The sequence below is a fragment of the Hakea prostrata genome, chromosome 9 (genome assembly GCF_041222555.1).
Source record: "Hakea prostrata isolate BN-2017 chromosome 9, UWA_Hpros_2, whole genome shotgun sequence".
Taxonomy (NCBI): domain Eukaryota; kingdom Viridiplantae; phylum Streptophyta; class Magnoliopsida; order Proteales; family Proteaceae; genus Hakea; species Hakea prostrata.
The window spans coordinates 13,007,545-13,026,454 of record NC_142608.1 but is presented as its reverse complement, the minus strand read 5'-3'; the positions used below and the strand labels follow the sequence as shown (position 1 = coordinate 13,026,454).

Sequence of the window (18,910 nt, the reverse complement as noted above, 5' to 3'; positions counted from 1 at the left end):
ATTGTCACCCATTTTAGTGGCCTAGATTCTATGGTTATGCAATGATAGATCCTTAAGAAGCAGCTTTAGGGATTCTTTGTTGGTCATGGATGAAGATCAAGATCGTGTAATAAGGGAAACTACAAGGGCTTCGATGCGTATAACAATACAAAGTACAAACGGATGTTTTTTGTCAATATGTAATTCACGTTTAACCCTCAATACTTTTCATATATTGGACCATGAATATAACCAATCAAAATTATAATTCCCTTTTTCATTGCTGGTAAATATAATTCATTCACATCTTTGGCATGAGCTACACAAGGTTTAATTGGGTACTATTATGATATGAAGCAGGAGGACAATGGACCAACTACTCTGGATACCCCAAATGGTTCTGAACCAACTGAGCACGATTTCACCCCAGAAGCCTTGCGTCTCATGGAGAGGCCAAAAAGTCAGCATAGAAGGCCTACAATACTCACTGATTATGTGTAATGGTTGTAATGGGTGAGTGAATCAGGAAGTACTCAAGTTGTAAGACAGTAGGGTTAGGGAAATTACTATCATGGGAATGTGAGTGGGACTATAAATACTATACGGATCTCAAAAAAGTCATATAAAAATATTTATCTTCTTTCCCAATTCTTCTTTGCTTACATGGAGGAGGCCCCCTCGAAGCGATCATTGATCCCTAACCTTACCATTGGTGCTTTCATTTAGAAACTTTCCACCAATGGCAGAAGGAACTCAACTACGATTGTTGGATGAGGCAGTGAGCCAATTGCGAGACACCACCACACTACAGAAGTACTCACAATTTCTTGTATAGCAGAAGTGCAAATCACCTATCCCTTCCAGTGGAGAGTCACTGGCAACGATAGTTCTGATGGGAAGTGGGAACCGGCTATGGTGTTAAGGCATGATATGGGGCCTTACAGTAGGATTACTTACGCATACGATGACAATTGATGTATTTGTCCTCCCTTTGTTTGGTGCAGATTTGTTCCTAAGTGTGCAGTGGTTGGCCCGCTAGTCTAGTCCAATTCGACTATAAATGATTAACTCCAACCTATACGGATCAAAACCACGTAATTACTCTCCAAGGTGACCCCACCAAAGTGCTAACACAAATGCATTATCATGATGTACATCACCTAGCAGCCACAAATGCTTTTGTAGCCCTCTATCAATTAGAACTCCAACTCAGACTAACTCAGCGAGCTAATTCCAAAGATGCTGCTGCACTCACTTAACTCCTTTGCGATTTCAACTCAATGTTCTCAGAATCCACCAGTCTTCCTCCTCACTGAGAAGAGCCACCACATCCATCTGATGCCGACAGTGGATCCTGTAAACGTCCATTTGTATCGCTACCCCTATTATCAAATGGCTGAAATGTAGCTATAGGTTCATGAGATTCTAGCAACCAAAATCACCAGACACAAAACGAGCCCTTTCTCTTTCTAGCTTTGTTGGTGAAAAAGGAGAATGGAACCTGGAGATTTTGTGTTGACACAAAGCACTGAATGCAATCCCTATTCTAGATTGGTTTCTAATCCCGACAGTAGATGAGCTATTAGATGAGTTGAACGGCGCCACCATCTTCTCCAAGCTCGATCTCCGTTCTGGTTTCCATCAGGTGTTAATTCACAAACCAAATGCTCACAAGACTACATTTTGAACTCACAATAGCCGCTATGTGTGATTGTCACATCCACCCAACTGGTATACATTTACCAGAATGTTCAGGGGTGTGATCCACAAGTCCACAGATCAGGTTTTTGACAATCACCAACCATTCTATACAATAGTCCAATCATGAGCAAAATAAATTAATGTTATAATAAAAAGAAAAATGTCAAGTAACAAGGATCTCAAAACCAAATTAGAGTGCAAAAGTGATGACAAAACTAAAGTAAACAACTGGAAAGGAAAAGAAAATATAATCAAAACTCCTAAGTCTTCTAATGTTTCACATTCTTCTCCAATCTTTTGTACACCTAACTCAGGATCAATATCCAACTCATAGTCCCATCAGCGAATGAGGCATCTCCTATCATTGTTGTTGGGGTAATAGTGCTCCATATTGGTATTGAGATCGTACCACGAGCCACTGTCAATTCCCATTGCTTACTCAACTGATTAATAAACTTGAAATATCTCCGAACCATAGGTCGGAATCTCTTCTTCACCTACATTGCCATTTAAAACAACAATTTTCCCCAAGGGTGAGCTCAAAAGAACTAAGCAAGTAATTCAAAAACAAATAATCAATATCATAGTCCAAATCAATACATCACATAGTGCAACATGACATGAAGCAGAATGTGACAATGCAACTGTACTCTAGAGGATGCTAGTCTCTAATGGTGGACACACATTAAGATAGACACCAGCTTCATCTGTGTAGGTCTTGTCACTCTGATCTCTCATGGATTGGTTATCGGTCTCAAGATCCCGGGTAAGGGGTAAAGTCATCTTTCTAGGACTATCACCATGGTTGGGATTTAGGTCACCACTCTCTCACCACACCATGGCATGAGAATTGGCGCATGTCAGGGATAACCTTAACCCAAAGCAAGTCATCTACTTAATCACATCATTCTAGGTATACATACCTCCCCTAATGCTTCTCGCCTTCTTGGTTCAGTATCCTTCCCTATCTAGAGTCAACATTTCCTTCTCAGACTACACCTTCCCTTAACCCTATTGGTCATCCACATAAAATGGGCAGGAAGCTCTCGAGGCCCCTCATGCTTCTCGCCTTCTTGGCTCCCATGAGCCCAAGCTTATTATATGCAACCCTACCAATGAATGGCCCCCATGACAATGTTGTGTCCCCTCATGCTTCTCGCAATATTGGGCGCCCACCAACCAAATATTGCTACCACGGGTCACTCGGCATCAATACCCTACCGATAGGGTGATGATATGATGGGGTACCTAACCAAACTCTTCTAGACTTCCTAGTCATGGCATTCAATAATCGTGAAAAGCACCGAGGGGCATTAGAGGATTGTGTCCCATACCACCACCGCTGATGTCTCAAGACAAAAACACCTAAATAGGTATTCCCCAACTCAAAATCACAACACACATTCACGTAGCAAGAAGGTTCAATCACATCCCTAATTCAAAAATCAATCTAAGTCCATAAAGTCACATCTTGATCCATATATCAATAGCATCATTAGACACTCATATTCTATAATTTTAGAGTCATAATCATTATTCCTAAATCCTAAAACAACAACATGTGAAATTATAAGCAAGTTTCATAACAACCAAGAACGTAACAATGATTATGTGCAAGTGAATGTCCTCACCTTGCTATTGATTTACAAACTTTGTAAGTTAAGTCAGAGACTAAGTTAATGCTTCCCAAAAAGTCCTATTAACATGTTGGATCAAAGTTAGAAATAACCCTAAAAGTTTGACATTGAAAAGAGAAACAAAAGACCAACATTGCAGGGTGTCGTTGGTCAGAGTGGTTGCCTGCCTCGAGCAACCAGAGCAATCAACCAGGGCAATCAACCAAGGCAAAGCTGGTCATCTTGCCAATCAACTAGCCTACGAGTATGGACAGAATTGACTTGGAACGTCAGAAGGCTTCTCAATCTAGTTCTAAACTACTCCAAAAATACTTAGAAAAATCAAAAATATTACTAGAACATTATCTATCATAGTTTAGACATCAAACAATGCAAAAAGAATAGAAATCTAATGAATCCCATATTAGGTCTTCTCCGCAATCGATTCGGAAGATTCACAGATAAGCCAGAATGAATAGGGATTACTCTAGAGTGAAGAGGGTAGAAGAATTAGGTTGGTACAATAACTAGAAGCCTTCAACTAGGTTTAGACAGTAGGAGAAATAAATATTAGAAGAGAATTAGAACGAAGAGTATGAGTACTAACCTTTAAGAAAGCAAATCATGATTTGGAAACATAATTGGATGCTCTCTACACTGTCTTTCACCTTCGCAGAGTGTTATCTTACAAGCTCATTGTCACACCCCACCCACCGGTTGGTTATCGGCTCGACAACCCGTGGGAGTGACCCATCACAGGATCCACGGTCTTACCCATCAATAATAATAAATGCAAGTAAAGATAATCATGAGCAAGAATAAGTTCAATAATTAAATAAAAGGATTACAGGAATCCAAATACTCCAATAAAATAATCATTAAAAGAATAAAAGGGTCAAAAGAACAATGAGTTCAGCGGAAGCAATAAAAACGAATTAAATAATCTTCTTTCCAATTTCTTTCTCTAAAGCTAGAAAATGTTTCTCATGTTTATCAAGAAAAGGGGTTCTTCAATTCTTGTCCATACGATGGCCAAATTGCCTAGCAACCTGTCTCCTCCGCCCATCAATGGGTGCTATAAGCGCACTCCATGCACTCGCAGGAGCTCCCGCACAGGCTATCTCCATTTTCCATTGCCAGTGCCACATCCTCTTCATGCAAGAAGGCTCCTTCATGGGAAACCAATCCATCTTCCGGCGTATATCCTCCATTTCTATATAACATAGAAAATAAAGGAATGAGTTCTGACGAACTCAATAAGAACAACATAATTCTCATCCATATGTCAAACCATCAAAAATGCATATATGATATGTATGAAGTGCAAAAACATGAATGCCAATAAGATCTAACTATGAAAGTCTCTAACAGTTGACATGCTTTAAGTTATACACCAGCCCTCCTCTGGGTAGGTCTAGTCACTCTGATCCGGCAAGGACTGGCAACCTCTGTAGGGATCCTGGGTAAAATGGTAAGTCCACACTTGGCTCTCAAACCATGGCTGGGGTTAAGTCAACACTCTCTCACCACGACCATTGGCATGAGTACTGGCACATGTCGGGGTTTCTAATCCAATGCAAGTTATAATGGTGACATACTACATGAAGTCCAAATACATCCCCTATGGCACAAACCAACTCGGTTCAGTATCCTTCGCAACCTAGGAATGAGAACCCTCACGGACTGGCTACCGCTATTGGACTCCACTCCCTAACCCTATGGCTATCCACATATTGTTGGGGCGGAAAGCTCTCATAACTCCTCACGACACCCAGTCCACTCCTTGGACGTCCATGAGCCCAACCCTAATATATACAACCTTACCATTGTATGACCAACAGTGAACCACTGAGTCTCCGCACGGGACTGGTTACCCTCGTAGGATGAAATAGAGTCACATTACCATCATCATGGGTCATCCGGCTTCAATTCCCCTACCAAAAGGGTAGTAGTATGTGGGGTACCTAGCCATGCAACTCTAGACTCTACCTAGGTATATCAAGACATCAGTGAGCATGTGTCCCATACCACAGCCCTCTGATATCTCAAGCTAAGATATCCCAATGGAATACCCTTTCCATCAGAACCACAAACCATCATCATCATCATACCATAATCACAATTGATAAAGTACATATCAAGACAATGCAAACAGCAAGTGTATGGTACAATCAGCATGTTATATACAGTTAAGAACAGTAATGAAAGACACTGGACTAGCATGTTCGAATCATTTCATAAAGATAAGATTGTATGTCCTTACCTGTAATAAGTAGAAATCCTCTAGATTGCAAACCAGAAACAATAGTAAGATCGGACTCACACCTGAGTCCCGGAGAGTAGGTCCGTTTGGACTGAACTCCGTCATCAAACTCTTGTGCCTTCTTGCTTCAGTTGGCAAAATCACTTAGGTCGATCACCACCTGCGATTACAGATAGCAACAATAATATTCATCTATAGTTGGATATTCTCCAACTTTATCATGTTATAAATACCTTGAGACATGGGAACACCAAAACCAAAGGACTTATAGCAGCAGGGTCTAGCTAGCTTGTTGCAACAAGAGGTTCTTCATCCATTTCACGGCAATGGATGGGAAGTTGCTATTCATGAGCTAGATTCAAGGCTTCCTCATAACTGCAGAGCTATATATCATGAAAAGTTCAGAATCACACGACCAAGGAATCCATACCAAGGAGCTCAAAGGAATCCCTACCGGGGAGCTGGTTGACCGTCTGTCCGATGGAATCTTCTTAGACACAAACGGAAAGGTAAGCGCGTATAATTCCAACCCATTGATTGTTTATCTGTTTAGCTAATCTAAAAGTTCTTTTCCAATTTGATGCAGAAGTATTGGATTAACTGCAAAACAGGCTACAACTGTTTCATGGTATATGCAAGAGATCTTTCAATCATTTGGATAAAAGACCAACGTTACTGGAAATGGGATTCTTTTCAAGAAACAAGGTTCTTTAACAATAGTTATCCTATACATATTACATCATTTCCTGCATTTTGGGTTTGGATTAGAGTTTGCTTAAAGCATTATAGCCTAAGTATTTAGGTTGGAATTAATACCTACACTGTTGCTTCTAGCTACTATTTATAAACAACTTTAAGCTCTAGAGTTAATGGACTCTCCCATCATAAGGCCCATTACACCATTAGTTAGAGAAAAATCAGTTACCTTAACATTTTGTTCATATTGATTATGATATTTTGACTAAGCATTATGTTCTATCTTGACTTCGATTTACAGCAATGTGCGTGTTGACATAGCTGAACTCATAGCCGTCTGTTGGCTTGAGGTGCGTGGGAAGTTTGACACATCAAATCTCTCACCAGGAATCATGTATGAAGTTGCATTTGTGTTGCAGTTGAAAGATGGTGCTTCTAGATGGAACTTTCCAGTGACCTTTGATCTCTCACTCCCTGATAGAAGGTGGTTTGAACATGAAGAGGATTTTCTTTCCAAGCCGAAAAAAGAGTGGTTTGAAGTTCCTGTTGGGAAGTTTTGGACATGTCGAAATATGAATGGAGACATGAGCTTTAGCCTTCTTGGAATGGGAGGAGGGCTATGGAAGAGTGGGCTTGTTATCAAGGGAGTCCGTTTATACGGCCAAAGAGCATCGTCAGTCACAACCATTTCACAGTGATCTCAAAGGATCTTTCAATCACTTGGGGTGATGACCAGCGATACTGGCGCTGGTACTGTTTGAATAAAACAAGGTAATCTTACGAGCATTTTTCCAAGCTTTGATGCAATCACTGTCTTAATAGCCATGAATGTGAGGTTTATTAAACTTTCGAGTATGAACCCTCTATCCACAAAGTTCTAGATTATGCTCCTTTCACACTTTATCTATTTTCTGGGATTCCACCTGTGATTCATTTTGGCAGCACTCTAAGGTGGGCTCCACTCCTATTGTACCCCAGAATAGTGTAAGGGGAGCATAGACTTCTTCCTAATGGATAGAGAATCTAGACTCTAATCTCACATTAACTGGGTTGTAATTAATATATGCATGTTAGGATTAAGGTTTAAGCATTACAACTTGAGTATCTAGTTTCGAATATCCAGATAACTGTTGTTTATGGTCAGTATTTATAGGTAATACACCTCTATGTCCAGCTTTTTGTGTGTCCAATCCGTCTAGCACAACATCTAGATGCACAAAGAGCTTGACCATCAGATCCATAACATGCTTTGAAATATCCATCTGATGGTCCAGCTCTTTGTGCCTCTAGATGTTGTTCATCCAACAGTTGGTTGGATGGATGCACAAAGAGCTGGACGCAGAGGATTCCTATAGACCACTATTTCTACAGTTAACGGCAACTTTACGTTAAAACACACTACCCCATTAGATCGTAACTAATGATGACCTATATTAGAACATAACAATATAGGCTGCTTGGCTTGTGAACCTATAAGAGACTTTCCACCCTAAAGCTCGGACTTTTATGTTGAAAGATGTGTAATGGCATCAAACCTAGAGGCCATGCTCCAAATTGAGAGAGTTTTTGCTTTAAAAAGTAGAGACTTTCCATGGCCACCACCTGGGTTTTGGGGTTTCTAATTCAAGTTGATTGCTTGAAAAAGCGAGCTAGATCACCAGTCTTGGTCCATATATGTTTGAATGACCATGCATATGCATGCACATCCAACTAAGATGAACTTCTGAGTGGAGTTCCTGGGTTTTAATAGTGATCCTGCAAGAAACTCATTTTTCTTGAGCAGGCATGAGCACTTTGTTCTGTTCCTAATGTGTTTGTTCTGTGTTCTTCAGTAATATTCTTGTCGACGTTGCTGAACTTTTAAATGTGTGCTCGCTCGAAGTGAAAGGAAAGTTCAACATATCAAAGCTCTCTCCAGAAATAACATATGAGGTGGCTTTCGTTGTAATGCTGAAAGATGATGCATATGGGTTTGAAGTTCCTGTTAATCTCCAACTCGTAATTCCTGATGGAAAAATACATGAACGTAAAGAATGCATTCAGCACAAGCCAAAGGGGCAATGGGTGGAGCTCAAAGTTGGGGAGTTCACGAAGTGCCCAGGAAATGGTGGAGAAATACAATTCTCCCACTTTGAATCAAAAAGTGGCCAGGGGAAGAAAGGGCTGGTTATCAAGCGTGTTGTCATTCGCCCAGAGAACTAACTTAGTGGTTCAAACAAGTTCAGGGGCGGACCTATGAAGGGGCCGGAGGGGGCCATGCCCCCCCCGGATTTTTAAAAATTTTATACATATTCCCTTAATTCCTTTAATTTTTCCAGTTTTTTCTTTTCCCACTTGTGAAATGTCACTGTTTCCCCCCCCTCCAATATTGTGAACAATTTTTAAAGGTAAAATGACGGGTATAAATGACATTCCTAATAAAAAACTAATTCATCAATCCCTATTCTCCCCTCTCTTCTCTCTCATCTTTTCTTTCTATTTATTCTCTTCTGTTTCTATAAACATGGGTGGGGTTAAAGGAAATTTTTTAAAAAAAAATCTTATCTTATTAGGTATTCAAAAATCAAAATGTTATTTATAATTAAAAACTAACTCTTCAATCCCTATTTATTCTCCTATCTCCTCTCTCCTCACTCCTCACTCCTCTCTCTCCTCTATTCTTTTTTTTTCCTATTTATTCTCTTCCCTTTCTATAAGCGTGGCTAAGAAAATTTGGAAAAAAATCTACTCCACAATTAGGTCTCTTTCTCTTTCTCATTTTATTTATTGTTTATCTTTTTTTTTTTTTTGTTATTCTTTTTAATTTGATTTTATATTCTATGTTTCTTTATTTCTTCTGCAATTTTTGTTATTTGATTTTGTATTGTGAATAAAATGTCTATAGTTAGTAGGTAACTAACTACCATTGATTTGCATTTCTTACCTCAAAAATTATTTTGTTTACATCTCCTACCAAAGAAAATTTTGGTTTACATCTAACTTTTTAGGGTTGAAGTTATGTATATATTTTATTGCTTTAATTTTACCTATATTTTGTCGGAAAAAAAATATCATTATCAATAATTTATAATTTTTTTTAAATATGTGTGGGCCGCACAAAATATATGTTGGTCTATTATTTAATTTAATAAAATAGTTTAGAGGTGGGACCCCAAATGGGAAGGTTATTTGGCTTTCATTCTTCGCCCCCACGCCCCCTACCCCCACTATTGCATCCTGGGTCCGCCACTGAACAAGTTTATGTATCTAATTGAAGTAGAGAATGGCTACGATATTTGAAATGCAATAATTAGTAATGTCACTAAATAAGGTGGAGCGACCATGATATGATATGATATATTATGGTATATATAATATTCATAATTAGCTTATGAATCAAGAAATCTGAAATATGCTTTAATTTTCAAACAAGACTTGTCTACTTTGTTCCTCTCGAGATTTGAACATATATAGGACTGCAACTACATCCTTAGGGGCGCTTTTATATAACTAATATAGAAAAGGGCTTTGCCCCTGGCTCGAAGAGATTCGAATTCTGACCTCCTATGTGGAAGCGTTCGTCTTTTACCAAATGAGACCCTTCGAGTTAGTTAATTTGAATTTTTGTTTGCTACCACGTGGGTTTCTAAGAATCAGGTACGCGGTGATTTAGAAGTTTAAGATTGAAAATCTTCACCACTCCTATAATCATGGTCGTTGAATTTCTAAAATACTGTGTCGCAATTTGAATGCCACGTGGAAAATATCTGCATGATACCAAATTAAGAAAGCTTGAATTAATTGATGTTCCCTCCCACTCCAAGCTTTTTAACAGGAATTTGATTCTTAATCCTTTTGGTTGAAGCCCTATTCATAACAAAATCTCAAATGTACTTATACAAGCCAAATGTATTTGGAAACAAATTCTGTTTTCTTTGAGGCGACAATATATTGGATTATATTTAGTATTTAAAAACTTTCTTCAAACAGTAGTGGATTGAACTCAACTTTTAATTATCCTGAACTACACTAAGACCAGTCATTAGCCTTGAACCCGATCAAATCGGTCTAACTTGCTGGTGCTACTTCGTAAAAATTCAAATTCGCTTCTCCAATATTAAAAATTGGTCACTCTTTTAGATCAAATATGACTCGCATCTGTCCAAATGAAAATTATTCTTTTATTTTTACTAAAATAAAATATTGAAAACCTTTCGATGTTACATTGAACGTTTTTCACCGAAGATAAACGTCAATTATTATTTAAAAAGCCTTAATATAATGTTGGGACACACTCATACATTTACAAGAAAATTGATGATGTTAAAACTCATAAGTGGACTAGATAAATTTCCGGGACAACAGTAGATTTTCTATATAATATAATACATATATTTATTATTATTAATATTATTATTCACCTAATTATATCAAACATATTATATTTAATATTTAATATTAATGAAGCAAGTATTATTACTTACTATTTATATCCTATTATTATAATTAATTATTCACAAATCAATTAACAGAAAGTATAAATTATTCTAAAAGGCCAGTTGAGTGTTTTTTTTCAAAGGGTATTGGAGTTTTGTTTAAAACATCTTTTTATGCGGTCACCTCTTTCTTTTTGAATTATAATTGGAGTTTTTACATGTTGGTGTTTTCTTAGTGGACTATAAATTAATATTGGTTCCTTTTAATGCAATATATTAGGTGCGGTTCCCAACCAAACTAATATTATTAATCACCGTTAAGCGTTTTCAAATTTTAAACCTAAAAGGAACAAGATACCCCTCAAGTTGTTTTATATATATATGATAAGACTAAAATAGCCCCAACACTGTATTGTTATTAACAATATAGGTGGATGAAGGAGGAATCCTTTCACCCATCTTCTTCCTTCACCCTATGGGAACCACTGCTAGAACCATTATCAAAAATCACCATGTTGAAAACCACCCCACAAGAGCCCGGGACTATATTTACTAGCAGTCATTAGATCCTTGAAGCAGCTCTTCTGCTGATACAACGTCTTCTTGAGAAACACAAATTATTTTTCAATTAGAGTCCACAAATTATTTTTTAGAATTAGAATCACCCCAAATCTATTAAAATTCGAATTGATTTATCCAACCCAAATATTTTTAAACAGTGTCGTGATTTGCAAGATTGCAAATCACTTCCCCACTTATCAGATGGGAACCTCCACCTCCAAGCAAGATCAAACTAAACGTGGATGGCTCATCTTTTATCGATCCGAAACGCTCGGGCATTGGTGGACTCGCACGCGACTCTTCTCATCAGGTCGTGTTTGCTTTTGGCCAAGGCACGGGCTGTCAGGACTCCTTCATTGCCGAGGCACAAGCCATTCGCCATGGTCTTCGCCTTGCCCTCGACCTTCGGATCCCCCATATCCATGTGGGAAGCGATCACCAATCGCTGATTCTCTCTCTTTTGCAGCCTTCATCATGCGGTAGCTAGAAAATCTTACACCTCATCACCGATATCCTCAGGCTTGCAGCTTCTTTTCCAGATTGTTCCTTCACCTACATCCCACGCGAAGCCAATTTTGCAGCTGACGCACTTGCTAAATCAACGGCCATCTCACAGGACTGTTTCTTATACCACTTCTCCCCCCCCCCTTCCTTAGCTTGGATTTTACTTTTTGACTCTTTAATGTGTAAGATCCTGCGGGGATTTCAGTTACATAAATCCCCCTTCCTTAGCTTGGATTTTACTTTTTGACTCTTTAATGTGTAAGATCCTGCGGAAATTTCAATTACATAAATAAAGTTTTTATTTCCTACCAAAAAAAAAATTTTTTGTACCAAAAAAATTTTTTTTGCAAGATTGCAACTGGGTGCACCTTCTCTCAAGAACAAAAAAAGTAGGAAAAAATAAAAAGAAGAATGCAAAGGCATAAGTACACTTGCAGGGGAGCAACTCTACTAAAGTACTAATCATCAAGGGATAAAGATAGTTGCACTTGTTCGTTCCGACTATTTTCTTCTCCACCCCCCTTTGGAAAGACCTCCCTTTCAAGGACCGTTCCAAGTCCTCTCATCCCCTCTCTCTCTATTGAGTCTTCGGTTGAGGTGGGCCTCCCCTCCCCCCTCCCCAACACTAACCATGGTTTTTTTTTTTTTTTTGGCTTTTGCAGGGTGGGGTGGTTTCCAGCAATGGTTTCAAAAGTGATTCCGACAAGATGAAGGAAGAAGATGAGTGAAAGAGGAATTCCTTCTCCCATCTATATGATTAATAACAAAGAAAATATTGATGGTATTTTAGTCTTATCTTATGTATTAAACAACTCAATGGACATTTTGGTCCCTCTCATGATATCAAATCTCCTGCTTTCAATCACAATTTCACATCATTGCTTTGATTTTTTTCGTCCTAAGATTTCATAGAATATCTACTGCTTTGATTTTGTTCCGTGAACATCAACTCTAGTTTCCCAATTCTAGTGAGCGATGTACAACGGCACAGGATTGCAAACCCCAAGGGGGTCTGGCACAAATGGGTATGTCCAGAACAACAAATTTTTCGTGAAGCCAAAGAACCCTAGAGAAGAAAAGAAGGTATTTTAGGGAGATCAAAGTATCGTGGGTGTGAAGAAGCCCAACAGGGAGATCCTAGAGCATGACAGGAAGCGACAGATTCATTTGAAACTTGTGATGCTGGAAAAGAAACTGATTGATCACGGATACACAGATGATTGAGATTCAGGAGAAGCTCTACGAAGCAAGAAACACTCTATAATATTTCACATCTCTTGCTTTTGATTTTCTTTGTTTCTCTCTTTCACATTTTCTGCTTTTTGATTTTCCGTCCCTTGATTTCACTTACTTGTATATTCTCTGAGATTTATCATCATGAATAGTCTTTTATCTAATTCCAACAAGCATTCGATTATATTTACTTGTTTTTTGGTTTTCTTTCAATGTCCTAATCATAATATGTTTGACAACATTCACCAAACTCAATCTTATCTATTGGATTAGTTTTCATACAAAATTCTCAGAAAACTAATTAGTGTCATGATATATAGGTACTTTAGGTAGATGATTTTCCAAATGTTGAGTGAAGATTAGTAAAGTTTATGGAAGTAGATAACAACCAATGTGCATGCATTTCGTACTAATTTCAGTTGAATGTGTGATGAAAGTAAATAACTGCGAATACCCTTTCCCAAGTCATGCCAAGTGACCTTTTGAAAATAAGGTTCACATTAAATGACAAAAAATGAAGGGTATAGCTAAGCCAGCCAATAACAATGGGCATTAATGGATCAAAATTGTTCGGTCTTAGATATGTAGAGTTTGGATCTAAATTGTTTGGTCTTCTGTTGTAGGGTGTGGATCATCTTTTCTTTATCCTTTCTTTTTCAATTGTCTTTCTTCTAGCATCGTGTTTTGGATTTTTATCAGAAATGGACCATCCATTTCTTTTTGGATGAAGGATCCAAGTCCATGGTCACATCCAAAACCTAGGTAAGATTTAAATGAAAGAAAAAACAGTTATTTTAATTTAATCTAAACTTTTGGATGTGACTGATCGACATGTTTTCTTCATTTAAAAGGAAATGGATAGTCAGAAATAGAACTAATAAAATTCCTTGTATTTTTCTCTCAGTAGGATCATTTGGTTGTTTTCAACACTTTGCACCCCACCACCCGAAGCTTGGTGTTCTACCTATTTTTTAGTATTTTCTCAACCAAGCATTGGTTCGGGCCATGCTGAAACAATGAAAATTTAAATATAAGTATAAATTCATAAATAGATGTAGGGTTATTTATGATTTTATCACTCTAAACGGACTTAAACTAGGGGAGAAATAGTGAAACTAAAAAATAAAAAAATTGAAGCAAAAAAACCTAGCTTCTCTCTCTCTAACCTTCACCATGTTCTCATATTCACTTTTAATTTTTCCTTTGGGGTAACCACTTTAATAGTAAGGAAAATTTTCATTAGCTCTCCGATAGGGAGGTTTCTTTAGGTCTCTAACATTTTCTTATGAATCTCTTATTTTAAAATATTCAAAGCATTGGTAGATAGAAGGGCTCTAAGAGTCTAAGGTCTATGCTGTTGATTCGTCAACCAGACATTTTATGTATTGCTCAACCAAATGTGGAGATTAGAAAGTGCCCAATTCTTTTACTTAATCGATTGGGATATACTCTTCAAAATCTTGTGTTTATTTTTCGTAATAATAAAGAACCAAACTTATGGGTTTTTGGAAGAGAGAATTGTCGCATCCTGGTGGTTATTGGCTCCTCGATCAACAAATCTCATTACAATTTGTTTGGAAATGAGTTCAATTTGGCCTCTTTGTGGTGCATGGGTGTTGCCTTAGAGCTGATCATAGAAGATTGTGGTTGGAATTGATTGGTCAAGCACTATCTAGTATGCCGTGGGTTGTTATAGGGGATCTTAATGATATATTATGGTCTTCTAAAAGAAAGGGCCTAGGAATGTTTAGTTTGGGGTCTTCAAGTGATTTTCAAGCTATGGTTGATGCCTGCAATTTGTTGGAATTTCCATCGTTAGGTAAATTTATTTGGTCGAACCATCGGCGAAGTGGAAATGTTTTATTAATGTTAGATAGAAGTTTTTGTACTGCAAACTGACACTAGAGATATTTGGTGATACTAGGCAAGTAACTCTCACTACTCCGGGGCCCCCCCCCCCCTCCTCCCCCCCCCCCCCCCCCCTCTCTCCCCTCCCCCTTTTTCCCCCCCTCTTTTTTTTTTTTTCTTCTTCCCCTCCCCCCTGAAATCAAAGGGTGGTGTAGGATCTTGATTCCAATAGTGCTCCTGCCCTGATGGCTTTCCAAGCAGTTTTTTTAGAAAATGTTGAGACATTATTTCTTGTGATTTTGGGGTTGCGGTTACAACCTTCTTTCGGCGTGGGAAACTCACTAAAGGGGTCAATAATAGTTTCATTACTTTGATTCCGAAAGTAGCAAATGTAGTTTCTTTGGAAAAATTTTGGTCAATTTGCAGGAACAACTTTTTTTGCAAAGTGGAATCTAAATGTATAGCTTCTCGTCTCAGTCTTCTTCTTCCCAAATTGATATTTGTTGAACAAAGAGCTTTTCAGAAGGGTATGTTTATTTCAAAAAGTATTTATGTTGCTTCGGAGTTTACCAATATATTGTTCTCCTCTTTTAGAGGAAGTGGTTTGGGTCTTAAAATTGATATAAAGAAAGCTTATGATACCTTATCCTGGAATTTTCTCTTTCCTGTCTTGCGAAAATTTGGCTTTATTGACAACTAGGTCGGGCGAATTCATGAATTGTTAGTTTCTTCTAGAATTTCTATTCTATTGAATGGGGGACCTGTGGGTTATTTTGGTATTGAGAGGGGGCTGCGTCAAGGTGATCCCATCTCCTCTCTTCTCTTCCTTTTAGTAGAAAAAGTGTTGTGTAGAGGTCTTCACTCTATTGATGACGTCAGAGAATCTTAAGGTTTCGCATAGCCTTAGGGGTTTGGAAGTACCTTCTTTTTTGTTATATGCTAATGATATTTTCATTTTTGCAAATGCTTCATTGAGATATGTTAAGGGATTAGTGGATTGTTAAGGAAAATATCAAGACTTCTTTGGTCAACATATTAACTTTAACAAAAGTAAGCTCTTTCTTGGCCAAGTTGCCCCTCATAGGAGGCAACAAAAAATTGAGCTTCTTCGGGTCCCAACAACTTCTTTCCTTACAAAGTATATTGGTATTGATATTTTAAAGGGAAAGCGACTAGCTCCAGGCTGTTGCATGTGCTTGATAAAATCAAAAGTCTCCTTCTTGGTTGGAAAGGGAAGCTTCTCTTTATGGCAAGAAGAGTGGAACTTGTTCACTCTGTCATCTCTAGTATGCCCATTTATAATTTTTTTTTAGACTGGTGGTCAGGCTCTAATATAAAGCAAGCTGAAACATGGATGCGTAATTTTATTTGGACTAGAAATATAGAGTCAATAAAGAAAATCATTGTCCAATGGGAGTCCGTTTGTGCTCCGAAGTGTGAAGGCAGGTTGGGACTTCGTCATTTGCGAGAGTTCAATTTTACTTGTCTCTGTAGGTTGGCTCGGCAAATAAAGCATAGTAACTCTTTCTTTTCAAGATTTTTGGAAGGAAAGTTGATTGATGATAAGGGTAATTTGCGGACTTCTAAGCATCGTTCTTCAATTCTTTTTGGGCTAAAAAAGGTTTGGCATTTTGTTGCTTCTCATAAGAGATGGACAGTGGGTAATGGGACAACCATTAATTTTTTGAAGGATCGTTGGTTAGGAGACTTTACTATTGCTTCCCAATTGAAGGTTCCTTCCATTTTGGTGGACAAGTTAAATCTTAAAGTGGCGGATTGGATTCTTGATCGGCAATTGTGTTTTACGGGGGTACACTCCCCTCGTTTAAGAGAAGTCCTGGAGTTAGTAAGTCTTATCCCTCTTCTTACTGGTGTTCAACAATGATATTTGTCATTGGACCGGTACTGTCCAAGGAGAGTTCTCAATCAAATATGCCTAGGATATGCACAGGAAAAAAATGGAATGGTGCGGTTGTGGATTGGGCAAACATTACTTGGAATTTGAAGTTATTACCTAGACAACAGATTTTTTGTTGGCATCCCGTTTGATGCGGTGGTTATGTCCAAAGGGATCTCCTTGGTTTCACATTGTGGTATGTGTTTAGGGGCTTCTGAAGATATTACAAATATATTTATTCATTGCTCTTTTGGTTGTAGTTGTTGGCAATCTTTGTGTGCATGGTTTGGTATGAGTTAGAAGGCAAACTCTTCTCTTCAAGATAGTTACAAGTGGTGGAGGCAACAGGCTAATACTTAGCCTTTAGGGACTGTGTGGTTCATGGATGCTTCTTGCTTTTGTATTATCTATAGTTTGCTCGTAATAAATTTCGATATGAGGAGGTGCTACTATCTAAAAACTAGGTACTACATTAGATCTCCTTTGACCTTGATCATTCATCATGATTATGTAATTGATATTAGAAAGGTCTCTCCAGTGGTTTTTGCCCACTCGCAGGCTATGGGTCTGAAAATCTCTATTAAGAGCCCTGCTCCTCCTCAAGAAATTTTATGGGTATCTCCTTTTGTAGGATGGGTTAAGCTAAATGTGGATGGCAGTTCTTTGGGCAATCCTAGTATGGCTGATGCAGGTGGACTGTTTAGAGATGAGTCATCAACTGTTATTTTTAACTTCAGCTCCTTTTTAGGTATAAAAACTAATTTTGAGGCTGAAATGGAGGCTTTGATGCAAGGTGTAGAGTGGGCAGTAAAGTTAGATATACCACGACAATGGATTGAGTGTAACTCAGTGGTTGTTGTGGTATTGATTCAGCAAAGGAAGATTCCATGCATTTTCTTGCAGTGCTGGAGAGATGTTGATTTCTTTTTTGCCCGTCATCCTTGGAAAATTACCCATTGTTATACATAAAATAATCAGGCTGCTGACTTCTTGGCAAATCAAGCTACGAGATTGGGTTCTTCAAATGTTAATTTACCCTGAATAGCAACGATAAGGAGTGAACTTGATCTAGAGGCACCTAGTCGGTCTCGCTTCAAATGTTGACTTCTTTTCTATGTTTCTATGAGATGGAACCAATGAGATTAGGTGTAACTAGGGGCAATTGATCTTGTGAGATTTGAGGGTTGGTTCTTGATTGTATGATTTTATTTGGTTTTTTTCTCTTTAATACAAATGACCATTTTAGAGAAAAAAAAGGGAAAATTTTCTAAATGGTTTGATTTAAAAAAAATATTTATTCAATAAGATTATTTAAAAAAAATTACTTAAACGGATCATATTTTTTAAAATAATTACCAAATCCCAAATCTTTTACGAATTTCTTCCGTCTTTTAGCAATTTTAAGGCCGACGACATCTTGTCTTTTATAGCCCTCAGTCTTCATATCATTTGTCAGTTTCATCATTTGCAATAAAAGACTTAAGGATAATTTGGCTAATCCATGGTAGAACATTTATTGGGGGACAAAAATTATAACAAAATTTGAAATTAGTAATTATTTTCAAAAATATAATCTATTTGAGTAAAACTTTTTTTAAAATATTTTAAATCTGACCATGTGAAAAAATTTCAACTTAATGGTATTATGAGCATAAATAGCTGAAACGGATAAAATCAAACCAAAGGTAAAACAGTAATAACATACCCTTAAGGGCTATTATTGGCATTTTGGAAAAAAAATAAGCCACAACATTAGTTAATCTACACAGCAAGAAGTAATGTAAAATGAACAAATTACTGATCGATTATTATTTTTAAATAATAAAAGGAATTAAGATAATAATATTGTCATTAGTTATATACTTATATTATAACTTATAAGGTATAACACAATAATACCACATGGCATTGGTGGAGTTCGAATAAAGGTCGAAGTGTGTCGCAATTCCCAAATCGGAATTCGAGTCTGAGTCGGTCACGACATTTGCGTTTATAAAACTCGTCCCTGATTCTCCTTTTTCGTTCACAGATTCATCAATTTCACATTCTTGCTTTCATTTTCCCTCTCGATATCAAATCTCCTGCTTTCGATTACGATTTCACATCACTGCTTCGATTTTTTCCGTCTTAAGATTTCACAGCATACTGCATATCTCCTGCTTCGATTTTGTTCGGTGAACATCAATTCCAGTGAACG

At 37.7% G+C, this 18,910-nt stretch overlaps 1 protein-coding gene across 1 annotated transcript; it reads left to right on the top strand.

Annotated features, from left to right (window-relative positions):
- Positions 1-5,951: 5,951 nt before the first annotated feature.
- On the top strand, positions 5,952-8,457 carry LOC149004715 (lectin-like). Its single transcript, XM_089135697.1, has 4 exons — positions 5,952-6,068; positions 6,146-6,264; positions 6,557-6,928; positions 8,088-8,457. The coding sequence occupies exons 1-4, from the start codon at positions 5,952-5,954 to the stop codon at positions 8,455-8,457; spliced, it is 978 nt and encodes a 325-aa protein (XP_088991823.1).
- Positions 8,458-18,910: the final 10,453 nt, after the last annotated feature.